General features: G+C 37.4%; 1 protein-coding gene across 1 annotated transcript in view; it reads right to left on the reverse strand.

The window, feature by feature from the left end:
- Window positions 1–13,741, reverse strand: part of HECW2 (HECT, C2 and WW domain containing E3 ubiquitin protein ligase 2) — a 145,092-nt gene that overhangs the window by 94,722 nt on the left and 36,629 nt on the right. Inside the window, exons 10-12 of the mRNA XM_008563299.1 lie at window positions 6,322–6,472; window positions 5,526–5,629; window positions 4,890–5,014 (exon numbers count right to left, since the gene is read on the reverse strand). Of these exons, the coding sequence (XP_008561521.1) occupies window positions 4,890–5,014; window positions 5,526–5,629; window positions 6,322–6,472 (380 nt within the window). The remainder of the gene's footprint in view (window positions 1–4,889; window positions 5,015–5,525; window positions 5,630–6,321; window positions 6,473–13,741) is intronic.

Below are 13,741 nucleotides of genomic sequence, written 5' to 3' on the forward strand. Positions count from 1 at the left end.
AAGAAAAAATATATATACATAATATATATAGATATATATATGTAAATACTCAGTTCTTATCAACCACAATGCAGAGAATAATCAATCCTTTTTTCGGCAGTTTTTTCTTTGGTGTTATGGTGACCAAATGTCATAGATTACCTGGCCCAGTCCCGATTTCACCTAATTCTGTTCTTTTCAAAAACATAGTTAAGTACATTACTGATTAAATAAAATCTTTCATATTTCAGAAATCCTTCATCAAGAATAGGCACTCTGAATTTGGGTTTGGAATATAGCATCACTGAATCTATAGCAAATAAATGTCTCTCACATTCACAAGGGAACAGATTTGAGCACTTGTATACATTATTAGCTAAATAAAATTTATTATAAATGAAATCAAGAAACAACGTTTTCATAAGATGTCTGCTGGAATATGCAAACAGTCCTGTATTACACAGTCTGTCTTCAATTTTTAATTACGCAATATTTCACATTGTTTTCATCTAGCTGAAGAGTAAAACGGAGAGAAATTTTAACTTATTAACAAAAGTAACTATAAATAATCAATTCATCTATTTGCAACAGCAGGAATTCCTGACTTTTAAGAATACATTTATGAATTTTGAAACAATATTTTTCTTCACTAAGTACTAAGGAATTTAGACGATGGAATTAATGTATTTCTAGAGCTAATTAAAAGCCACAGACATAATTATTTGGCATGTATGCTAGAAACATTATTAAGTTGCATATAACAAAATGTATTTTTTATGACATTAATTAGACAAACACAGGCACAACAAATATAAAAGACATAGCACTAATAACTAAATCTGGAGCTAACAGAAGAAATAGTTTATCAAGACAATTTTGAAAGAAATCTGATGACAGCCAGCAGAGGGCAGTAGAATATATCGTAAAGCTACCATGATGCAAAAAAGCAAAAAAAAAAAAAAAAAAAAAAAAATCGCCAAAATTTTGTTTCTCAAGTTTTCCTTTAGAATTACAACCATATATCTATTTTTTTCTCTTTTCACTAAAGATTCTTAGGTATATTACTGCTACATGAAATCTATTTTTCACGACTATCAACATAAACTGATTCCTTCAAATCACAGAAAAAGAGAATTAGAAAAACTTTTGAATACACTTTTTTTTTTTTTTTTTTTGTCTTTTTCCGTGTCCGGCAACGGATCACAACCCTCAGTGTCACCCCCATACCGGACCAGGACCAGCAACGGGATCGCAACCCTCGGCGTTGCTCCCGCGCCTCACTCAGCCAGTGAGCGGGAACCGGTCTGTATGTGGGATCCGAACCCTCGGCGGGAGCGCCGCCGTGCTTCCCAAGCAGCGCACTAGCGCAGTGCGCCACCAGGCCGGCCCTGAATACACTCCTTTTACATGTTGAACATTTTCCATAATATAAACAGAAAACCTACTGAAACCGTTAAGTCATAAACAATTCAAACAATAAAAAACTACACAAAAAAATTTTAAAATAGACCAAATAAAAGTTTATTTTCTTACATTTTCTGCTAATCTAGGAAAAAGAAGAAATTCCAGCAAGTAATGCCCTTTACAAAAAATTGTCTGACTTATCTCCATTAATTCATAACTCGAGACCTTTACCAAGAAAAATCCAGCTACTTTAATGTCTGCTATAAATAAATGAGGGAAATAAGCCTATCTAAACCAACAGCATTTTAATCTTACAGAAATGCATAGATACACAGTGTGGATCATCTTTTTAGTCAACATAAATACAGTTCAGATAAGAGGGAAAAAAATTTAAATGCTTTAAAATAAAGATGAGCTGTCCAGCAAAAGAAATTCTAAAATCATGTGCAAGTAAAGAAAAAGGAAACACAACAACAACATGAAAATATAATAAGCAAACAAAAGAACCCTGTGAAACGCTTAGTATTTTCACACTGTTAAAACATATTATTTGTCAAAAGTCCAGATGAGTTACAGTTGTGACAATGACAGTGAGGTCATTTAACACAATCGCTTTGTACTAGGAGTTCACAAATTGCAGGCTGCAGACCAATAGCAGCAGAATCACTCAAGGGGCCTAAAAAAAAAAAACCCACAGACTCCTGGATCCACTTCAGACCAGTCTACCGAACCAGAATCTCTAAAGTTTGGGAACCAAGAATATGCATTTATTTTAAAAGTCTACCAAGTTTAAAAACCACAGCTTTATACCACAACCCCATGACTATTAATCCAGCCTCTACTTGAAACACTGTAGTGAGGAGGAACTTTTATGAAAGAAGGCAGTCCGTGTAGAGAAGTGAGAACTCCATGCTCAGTGATGTCATTGGTAGCTTGAAATTGGCAATAGTGGGAGTATTAACTCCATAGAGACCAGACATGTATACACATACACAAACACACACACATACTTTTTTCCCAGTGAAGCAGTGCTTAAATATTTATCAGAAAACCCATGACCGCTACCATCCGATTAGTTGCTCCTTTTTTTCTCTTATCCACACATTCCAAACTATTAGCAAGAATGTCAGCTATCTCTCCAAAATATATCCCATATGCATCCACTTCTCACCATCTCTACTGCTATTACACTAGTCTAAGCCATTTCCCTGTCTCACCACAGAGCCTTTTCACTTGTCTGCCTGATGCCAATCTGACCCTCTAAACCCCATTTTCTAAAATAGCAGCTATACGAAACTTTTAAAAATCTAAATTACTCCCATATAGAAAACTCTTTCAGAATAACGTCCATTTAGAAGAAAGCCTAAATGGCTTGCCAGATCACACAAGTCCTCTATTCTGCAGCTCTGCTCACTTCTCTGATCTTATTATGCACGTCACTCATTCCTACCTTTAGCCTCTGCTCTTCCTTGGCAAGGAAGGTTCTGTCCCCAGACCTTTACCTTATCAGCTTCTTGACATTTTATGACTGCTCAAATGTGGCTCCCTCAGAGAGGCCCTCCTGTCCACCCAATCTAAAACAGTGCCTCCTGCAGCTTGTCCTCAAATCACTCTACCCAATGTAGTTTCAGTTGCTTCATGCCATGTTGCACTATCTGAATTATCTTTTTTATTCAGTAATCTGTTATCAATATTCCACTCTGTTTATCTTGTTTACTACTCTATCCCCAGAGCCTAGAATGTACCAGGAAAATCACAGGCATTTAATAAATATTGGTTGAATGAACGCATGAACAAATGAGCATACAGAGTGAAGCTTGTGCTATTGACTGTAAAGACCAAAGCTCTCTCCATCACAGCATGATACTTTCTGTGTTATAGTGACAACTCTCAGTGTCAGCCCATTCTTCCTTGTATAAAAGCCTGTCACCTTCTAGAACAGACTGGCTTCTGCCTATCTTTGCAGGCTCAAATCTGACTTTCACTAGTGTCCTATGCTCTGAACACATCAGCAATTCCAAACTGCTATACCAATAATCCAGTTTCAGTACTTCTGTAGTAATTATCACAACAGCCCTGTAGCTTCATGAATCTCTTGTTTTGCAAATGCTGCTCCTTCTACCAGGAGTGCTATTTCTAAGGCAAGCTCCTATTTGGCCTTTAAACCCCATCCCAAATGCAAATCCGTCTATGGCTCCTTCCATGTGCCTTCCTCTCAGAGTTAATAACTCACTCCCGCAGTGTATCTTCCACAGCCTTCCATTCTTGCACTCATAACTCTTGGTCATGGCATTGTAATGTGTTTTCAAGTCTGGTATTCCAGGACTCTAGTTGCTGTCATCTTTGTATCCCTAGGACTTAGCTCAGTGCCTAGTATCTTTGTTCCAAGCTAAACCTGTAAACCAGGAGATAGTAATGAGTAAAGCCAGATAGATGCTTATAGTTATAAAGCAAAACTAATGGGGTAAGACAGAAATATACTATCATCAATAAATATGAACATACTAATTACCTCACCAACAACTCCTGGCAATAGGCCTATACTGACTTCCATTTTTCTATGTGATCTACTCTGTTTTTCCTAAGGTGTATAATCCATTTTGTTAAATTTAATATGCTCTTCAATTCCTTTAACCAGTCCCTCATTCTAACTTTGATTATTAAATATGTATTGTTGTTTATTATTTATGTATTATTAGTAACATCAGGGTATTCTTCTTCAACTTCTTGCCAGCTCTCTATCTGTGATTCCTCTCATGCTGGGTCCCTCTCCTTTATTTCCTTATCTCCTAGTCCATGCTCCCATCAAGGCATGCCATAATGAATGCATTATGTCCAGCTGGGCTTCTACGGCCAGTGTTCCCCTCATTCTAAATCACTCTGTGTGCAGCTAAGACAACCTTCCTCCAATTAGTATCTTCAGCAAACCCTCAGACCTCAGAGACTTGTGGAGTAATCCTCCTGTGATGGTCTGAATGTTCGTGTCCCCCAAAATTCATATGTTGAAACACAATCACCAATATGACAGTATTAGAAGGTGGTGGTAGAAGGTGACTTAAGAGGTGATTAGGTCATGAGAGCAGAGCCCTCATGAATGGAATTAGTGTCCTCATAAAAGAGGCCTGAGACAGATTCCTCACCCCTTCCACTATGTGAGGATGTAGCAAGAAGGTGCCATCTACGAACCAGGAAATGGGCCCTACCAGACACCAAATCTGCTGGCACCTTGCTCTTAGACTTCCCAGCCTCCAGAATTGTGAGAAATAAATTTCTGTTGTTTATAAGCTGCCCAGTGTAAGGTATTTTTCTTATAGCAGCCCAACAGGCTAAGACAGTTTGTTTGGATGAAATGGGTTAAAACAGACAGTGCTTAACACAGAGCCTAGAACACACTAAGTTCTCAGGAAACATTCGCTATTATCATCCTTACTATTATTACATAAACGAGGATAATTTTCTTTGGCCTCTTGCTTTAACCATCACGTTCTTTCAGATTTGCTACTCACAGGGTTAGAATGCAGCACGGTGAAGAACTCTGGGCTGATGAGGAACTTCACGGGGGGAGACTGCAGCAGCAGCGTGAGCCTGGATCTGGAGGTAGAGTGGGGCAGGACGGTCTCCCGTCGGAAATCTAGGCGGACACACAACAGGGCTTTCAGAGAAGCCTTTCTATATGGTGGGAACATGTCTATTCACTTCAGTCTACATTCTTAAAAAATCAAGAATAGCTATATCATCTGCTATTATTTTAATCCCCCCAATACTTTTATCCTTTGCTGTAAATGCATACAAAAAACCCGACTATACTAAATTACACCATGGAATCAAATAATATTTCTAGTCACTATTAACATTTTAATGCATCTTTAGATTTCTTAAATGATCACATTCTTTTTCCACTTTCCCACAGATCCAGAGATTAAAGTCATTTATGCTCTCTTTGGTCTTGTGATTCTCAGGACTGATAAAAAGTTGAGGACTAGAAGAGGTTTCTAGTGAATTCTGTTTTTTGAGTTGGATTACCAGATTTTATTGAATATCAAAAGTTCTCTAAAAGAAAAGTCTCATTTCTTGGGAATCTTCACTTATTTATTTTCTGCTTTTATGAGATTACAAAAGAAAACATACCCCGAGGCTCGTACCTGCACTGGCTTGGTGAAAGTCTGCTTCCTCCCCTGCCCCATCAACAGCATTGGTATTTTCCTCAGGCCTCTCGTTAGTCATGGTTCTGCGGATACTCTGATATCTGAAATCATGAGCTTAGGGTTACATTCCAGCGGCCACTAAAAGGTGAGACTCATCTGCTCCCCCAGAGTCCAGAAGTTTTCACTGTCTTCTCAGCCTTAACTGTTTCCTCCCCAAACTCCCATTTCCTGACCTCTGGGCCATCTGTTGTTTAAGTAAATTACATTGCATTAAATTTCTTCTGTCCATTGTTTGTGGGACATTCTCCTGACCAATAATTAACACTGAAAAAACTGTGGCCTTTAACCAAAGATAATTCAATTCCTATATTGTTAAAGGAAAAAACTACTTCATGTTCTAGCAATTAATTCTTGAAAAAGAACAACTGATTTAAAAAGCTTAGGTTGTTAATAAAGATGCATCTCAAACAAATATTCTAGAGATTAGAAAAGGTGTTTGGTTTCATAAATACATATGTTCTGCTTTACTAATACTCAATGTCTTGGGTTGACTAAAGGGATCATTTTTATTTATTTACTCTCTAGTTTCCCAACAAAGCGTATATGTATGTGGATATTATTTTTTTAACCAAGAGAAGTCCAATGTAGTCTATGAATCAAAAGAGCTAACGGCTACTCCTTAATGACAAGACACCCAAAGATTTAATGGACAACTGTATCTCTTACTTTGCGCCATGTAAAAATTTGCCCAACCACTAAATATAATAGTACTAGCAAACATGCCCATCCTCACCGCCGGTTCAACTGCTCCATTTGCTGTATGGAGTTAGATCTCTGCAGCACCTGTGGGGCTGGGGGAGCTGTTGGCCGCTGCCATGTTGTGGTTCTGTTCACATGATCCACATAGAAGATTCTGCCGTGGCTGTCAATACGTGCCTCCCAGTCTAAACAGCAGGAAGACACAGAGAGGGATTAGGAGGAGGAGCTGAGTCCATTAACGTGATTCATTAAATTCAGCATGTGTTTTTTCTCTCTGACATGCTATAATCTGGGACTAATAACATATACCCCATGGCATAATCTGGCACTTCTCCCCAGTACACTCCAGAATCTGTTGTGACTGGTTATTGAGCCTATCCTGTGTGTATAGTACCAATCCCTTAAAGAACCTCTAAATGTAGAGAATCTTTCCAAATCTGCCCACAATGCTCACCCTTCATTTAGGAGCACCAGTGTTTTAAAAATACATGTAGTTGGTACCATAATACTTTAGATATTCACATCAAATTGGCATTGATGTTTATTTTCACCAAAAACTGATTTTTTCTGGTTTTTCTAGCTTAAAGGAAAGACTCATAGCTGGCAACTTCCACATCATATTTACACACAATTAAAGTAAATTTAGTGTTCAGAAGAAAATTAACTATTTAATGCTAGCCTAGTGATCAAACAGTATCATTACCTACAGACTTCCATTTGCACTTTCCCAAAGATGAATACATTTTCAGAGGAAGAGCAATTTCTTGCCTCCAACTTCAAAGAAATACAACGTTTTAAAAGATTATTTAAGTTTACATTTAAGTAATTGCATTGATTAAGTGCGTAAAATCTTTGTAAACAAATATATAAGTTCATATTTGGTAAAAACAGAAAGCAGACGGGTATTTAGAAACAGACATCCCACCTCTGTGACTCCCTACAAGGCCATTCCCCTATTAAGATGCACAAAGCATGAGCTGATCTTTTCAAAAGGCAAAATTTTGAAATTTATTGCAGTTGGGAAGGGTAATTTATACAGTAAACATGAAAACAGCAGAGATCTATTCTTTAACAAGGAAATCTCTTCATACATTTATATTACTGCGTAAATTATTTTTTGAAATAAATAAACACTTTTCTCCCAAGCAGTTCAATTATCTCAAAATGCTCCATGTGATCACATGGTTTTTCAATAGATACCATGGGTCTAATCCTGGAGACCAAGGGGAAGGCATATTTTCTCCTGACCACCTATGGCATTTGCTCTGGAAGTGAATGGAACAAGTGTTCCAACAAAGTCCTTAGGGTTGAAAAGACCCACACGGTAGACACCAGCCTGCACCAGACCAGCACTGAGGCCCGTCATCTCAGCTGGGAGTGGAAAGATACCTTTTGTTATCTCGGCACATTGTAACTTAGAACAAAGGGCAAGAGAAGGAAAAATTGGGCTGAGAAAAAGCACCACACAGACAATAAATAATTCAATGCTGCTCATGCTCCAAGGTAACATAGACTCACAATGAGCCAGCGTGCAAAATCTGAATTCTTTAGACACAGCTACAATCCCATCAATAGGGTTAAAGACCCCATGCTCATCCTGCAATATGCTGACAAATATATTAAAGCATCTTCAGGAACCATTTTCCAAAACTCTTTGATCTATTCCATTGTTTTGCTCTTCTCCTTGCATGCTTTCCCATCTTAAAGATTTTGAGAACCAATTATTCCCATCTCATTCCTTTCTCTAATTATTTCTCAAAATAATTCAAGCATATATACATCAAACCAAATGCACATGAAAACAAATGGCCATTCCCTCCCCCAAGAATGTTTACAGTAGCTCCCAATTTAAAAAATGCAGAGTAGGCCAATTGGGAGTAAAAAAAAAAAAAAAAAGAACAGCGACCAGCTAAAGGAAGTAGAAAGAGTAGATGCTGCCAAGCTTCCAAGATAAGATTATTACTAAATATTGGCTCTAAGTTTTTTGGCAGTTAAGGCAGAAAAGAAAACACATTGTTGCATATTTTCCATTTTCGGACAAAAGAAAGTAAAAAAAAAATTCAAAGGTGGAACTTTTTCCTGGAACTAACTAAATAAGAATTTACCACATGTGATGTGAATGTGGCCTGTTTGAAGGCTGTATGGGTAGCAAAATGGGGAGGTTTGTTGGGAGCATAAGGGGAATTGCCAAATCTATTCACCACTGTGCTTTGCACAGGGTGTGTAATAAATGAACGAATGCTTTTAAATGACATAAAGCCATTAAAATGAATGATTCTTGTATTCCCCTTCCACAACGCCCAGGAATAACCTTAATTTGTAGTTCAATAAAGACATTTCTATTTGCAATGGGAAGGATAAGAAAACAAGTACCAAACATTTGCCTTCTAAGAGCATAGGGTGTTGAATGGACATTAAGACTATCCCTGTCAAATGTCACATCTTCAAATTGATATCCTCTTTAGGACATTCCCATAAAGAGAAATTCTGTATTGCTGATTTCAAGTGGATGCTTGGCACTGGATCAGGAAACACTGCTATGCTGTTGGCTTATTCATGAACTACATATTTCCTGCTACCCAAGTGATCAATATCTATCCATCCAGGCAAAGGCAGCAGGGGTACCCGCAGGAAGGTTAGCTACCAAAGTTACTTTGATGGGTATAATTGCTCTAACACCTGACATGTCTTTATATTGGGCCTGGTTTTTCCTTGGTATAAGAAAGCATATGAGAACTCATTTCAAAGCATCCAAGTTTCTTTCAGATAGACAATGTTAAAATCAGATATACAGAGTTAGAAGACAGGGATCTTAACATTTACTTCCTTGTCTTGACACATTGTAAAATAGGGTATACAATCAAGGTGCAGTGAGACTGTGAACAATGTATGGGGGTTGGGATGGGGTAGCACACTAAATGGGAGGTAGAAAGCCTGGTTTCTGGATGTGGCTTGTGCTCTGGGTCAAATGTTTCCCCCCAAAGTTCACATATAGGAAACTTGATCTCCACTGTAACAGTGTTAAGAGGGTGGGAAATCCAATTATGGTAATTGAAACGTGGGGCTTCTAAGAGGTGATTAGATTGTGAGGACTGTGCCCTGGTGAAAGGATTGATCCACTCATAGGTAACGTTAACTTTATTGCTCTTGTCTACTCTTGCCCTGTGATACCCTGCATTGCTGAGAAAAGTCACCACCATGAACAAGGCCCTCACCAGATGCGCCACCTGAACCATGGACTTCTCAGCCTCCAAAACTGTAAGAAATAAATTTCATTTCTTTATAAATTACCCAATTTCAGGTATTCTGTTATAAGCAACAGAAATAAACTAATACAGCTTGTCACACCTTTGCTACATAACCTTCAAAAAGCCACTACACTTCTATGGATCACAGTCTTTAAAACTTAGATACAGAATTAAACATTTGCTAAGGCCCCTTCCAGTTCTAAAATTTTATGAATGTACAAAATGACCTCCTATTTTATTACATTAGGTTCAGTAAGGACCTAGCAATTTCTTAGCAACACCTTATGTCTAGGCTAGAATTTCCAAACTAAACTCTAATGTATTAATCCTTACAGGGCTGGAGGCTTTGGGGCCCTGAAGGGCAGGGCTCTGTAAACACCCACCAACCCCACTTTAGCCACAATAAAAAAGTTTGAAAACTATTACCTAAAGAAATATTTCTCAAGGTGGTGGGACTCTAACATGTGCCAGAATCACTTTGAGGGTGAATAAAAATGCAGATTTCTAGGATACAACCCAAGTCTTCAGAATAAGTCTATCTGAAGCTAGGACTCAGAGATCTACATTTTTAACAACATTCCAGGTGACTCCTAGACACTCTAAAATTTGAGGAATACTGACATAAATTAATAAGAACTTAAAGCAGCAGCTAATTTGAGGAATAAACTCATGGAGTAAATGCTAGATTTCTCAGAGGTCAGAAAGAGTGGGAATCAGGGGCAAAATGGCAGACTAGAGGTGCCCAGTTTACAAAAAATAAGAAAAAAGAATTTTAAAAAATGAAGAAAACCTGAGAGCTAGCAGACCACCTTAAGTACACAAACACCAAATCATGGGTGTTCTGGAAGAGGAGGATAAAGAGGAGGATATTTCAATGAAATAATAGTAGAAAACTTCCCAGATATGACTTCCAGATCCAAGAGGCTCAAAGATCTTCAAACAGATTCAATCCAGAAAGGTTCTCTCTGAGACACACTGTAGTCAAACTTACAAATGTCAAAGACAAAGAGAAAATCCTAAAAGCAGAAAAAGAAAAGCATCAAGTCATCTATAAGGGAGTCTCCATCAAACTAACAGCAGACTTCTCAGCAGAACACATATAGGCCAGAAGAGAATGGGATGATATATTCAAAGTACTAAAAGAAAAAAACTGCCAGTCAAGAATACTATACCCAGCAAAGCTATCCCTCAGAAATGAAGGAGAAATAGTGTATTTCCCAGACAAACAAAAGCTACAGGAGTTCACCACCACACGACCAGCTTTACAATAAATCCTTAAGTAAGTCCTGTACCTGGAACCCCCAAAATGATAATCAACACAATGAATACATGAGAAAGAACAAATGCCGCTGGTAGAGAAGATATGCAAATGAGGAAGAGAAAGAAACTATACCATTCCACCTCAAAAAACCAACAAACACTAAAGACAAACAATACAAGGGAAAGAATGGAACAAAAAATATTTAAATCAACCATAAGGAAAGCAATTAAATGTCAGGAGTAACACAGTACCTCTCAATAACAACCTTAAATGTAAATGGATTAAATTCCCCACTTCAAAGACAGAGACTGGCTGATTGGATTAAAAAACTAGACTCGACTATTCAGTGTCTACAAGAGACTCACCTTGCCTGTAAAGATACACAAACTAACAGTGAAGGGATAGAAAAAGATATACCATGAAAATGGAAATCAAAAATGAGCAGGAGTTGCTATTCTTATATCAGATAAAAAAGATTTTAAACTAAAAACCATAAAAAAAAGACAAAGAAGGCCATTATATAATGATATAGGGTTCTACTCAGCAAGAAGACATGATGATTGTAAACATATATGCACCCAACACTGGAGCACCCAAATTTATAAAGCCAACACTCTTAGACCTGAAGAAAGAGATACACCTGAATACAATAATACATGGGGACCTGAACACCCCTTTCTCAACACTGGACAGACCATCTAATCAACAAATCAAAAGAGAAACACAGGATTTAAATTACCCTGTAGACCAATTGGACTTGGCAGATATCTACAGAACGTTTCATCCAACAACTACAGAATATACTTTCTTCTCATCAACACATGGAACATTCTCCAGGATAGACCACATGTTAGGTCACAAATCAAATCTTAACAAAATTAAGAAAACTGAAATCGTTTCAAATATCTTTTCAGAGCACAACGGATTAAAACTAGAAATCAGTAACAAGAGAAACTCTGGAAACCACACAAACACATGGAAATTAAACAATGTGCTCCTGAATGATCTACAGGTCTAAGAAGAAATTAAACGGGAAATCAAAAAATTCTCAATACTAATAAAAATAAAGACACATCATACCAAAAACTGTGGGATACTGCAAAAACAGTACTAAGAGCAGTACTTATTGCAATAAACACATCAAAGGAATAGGAAGATTTCAAATAACCTACCACTACACCTTAAAGAACTATTAAAACAAGAAAACTCAACACCCAAGTTAGTACATGGAATGAAAATAATTAAGATCAGAGCAGAAATGAATGAAATAGAGGTCCCAAAAATGTTACAAAAGATCAATGAAACAAAAAATTGGTTCTTTGAGAAGACAAACAAAACAGACAAACCATTAGCTAGGCTAACTAAAAAAAGGGAGAAGGCCCAAATAACAAAAATCAGAAATGAAAAAGGAGACATTACAACCAATACCACAGACATACAAAGAATCATTAGAGAGTTTTATAAACAACTATATGCCAACAAATTTGAAAACCTGGAGGAAATGAGTAAATTTCTGGACACATACAAACTATCAAGACTGAACTAAGAATACATAAAAAACCTGAATAGACCAGCAATGAGATTGAAGCAGTGATCAGCAGTCTTCCAACAAAGAAAAGTCCAAGACTGGATGGCTTGACTGCTGAATTCTACCAAACCTTTGAAGAGTAATAATACCAATTCTCTTCAAACTATTCCAAAAAGTTGAAATAGAGGCCATTCTCCCAAACTCATTCTGTGAGGCCAGCATCACCCTGATATCCAAACCCGACAAAGATACAACAGAAAAAAAAAACTCCACGTGAACATCTCTGATGAACAAAGATGTAAAAATCTTCAATAAAATATTAGCAAACAGAATACGGGAACACACTGAAGAAATTACACAGCACAATCAAGTGGGATTCATCCCAAGGATGCAAGGATGGTTCAACATATGCAAATCAATTATTATGATACACCACATCAGCAAACTTGCTGTGGACTGAATGCCCCCCCTCCAACTCATTGAAGCTTAAATTGTGTTCCCCAAAGTTCCAGGAATTGGAGATGTGGCCCCTACAGTGACAGTGTTGAGAGAGTGGGAAATCCTATTGTTTTGATTAAAAGGTGAGGCCTTGAGGAGGTGATTAAATTGTATGACAATGTCATAGTGAATGGATTAATACTGGTAGTCATGGGCATGGTTTTGAGGGTTTTAAAAGGAGATTACATGAGAGCTTCTTTCTCTCTGTTCTTCCATTTTCTGCCATTTGAGACCCCTGCATTTTTGTAAAGCAACCACCAATGAAGACCCTCACCAGATACATTTCCTGGACTTTGGACTTCCCAGCCTCTGAAACTGTAAGCAATAAAGTTTGCTTTCTTCAGAATCACCCAGTTTCAGGTATTTTGTTATGAGCAACAGAAATGGATTAATACAAAAATCAAGAACAAAACCATGTGATTATCTCAATAAAAAAAAGCATTTGACAAAATTCAACATCCCACCATGATAAAGATACTCAGTAAATTAGGTATAGAAGGAAAGTATCTCAACACAATAAAAGCCATGTATGACAAACCCACGACCAATATCATCCTGAATGGGGAAAAGCTGAAAGCTTTCCCCTTAAGAACAGGAAGAAGACAAGAACGCACACTTTCACTACTCCTATTTAACATAGTATTGGAAGTACTAGCCAGAACAAACAGGCAAGAGAAAGAAATAAAGGGTATCCTGATTGGAAAAGACAAAGTCAAATTGTCCCTGTTTGCAGATGACATGATCCTGTATAGAGAGAAACCTAAAGACTCTGCAAAGAATTTCTTAGAGCTGACAAAGAATTTCAGTAAAGTTGCAGGATACAAAATCAACACCCCCAAATCAGTAGCATTTTAATACTCCAGTAACACACTAGCGGAAAAAGAAATCAAGAAAGCTGGCCCACTTACAAAAGTCACCA

Source organism: Galeopterus variegatus, unplaced genomic scaffold (genome assembly GCF_000696425.1).
Source record: "Galeopterus variegatus unplaced genomic scaffold, G_variegatus-3.0.2 Scaffold172, whole genome shotgun sequence".
Lineage (NCBI taxonomy): Eukaryota > Metazoa > Chordata > Mammalia > Dermoptera > Cynocephalidae > Galeopterus > Galeopterus variegatus.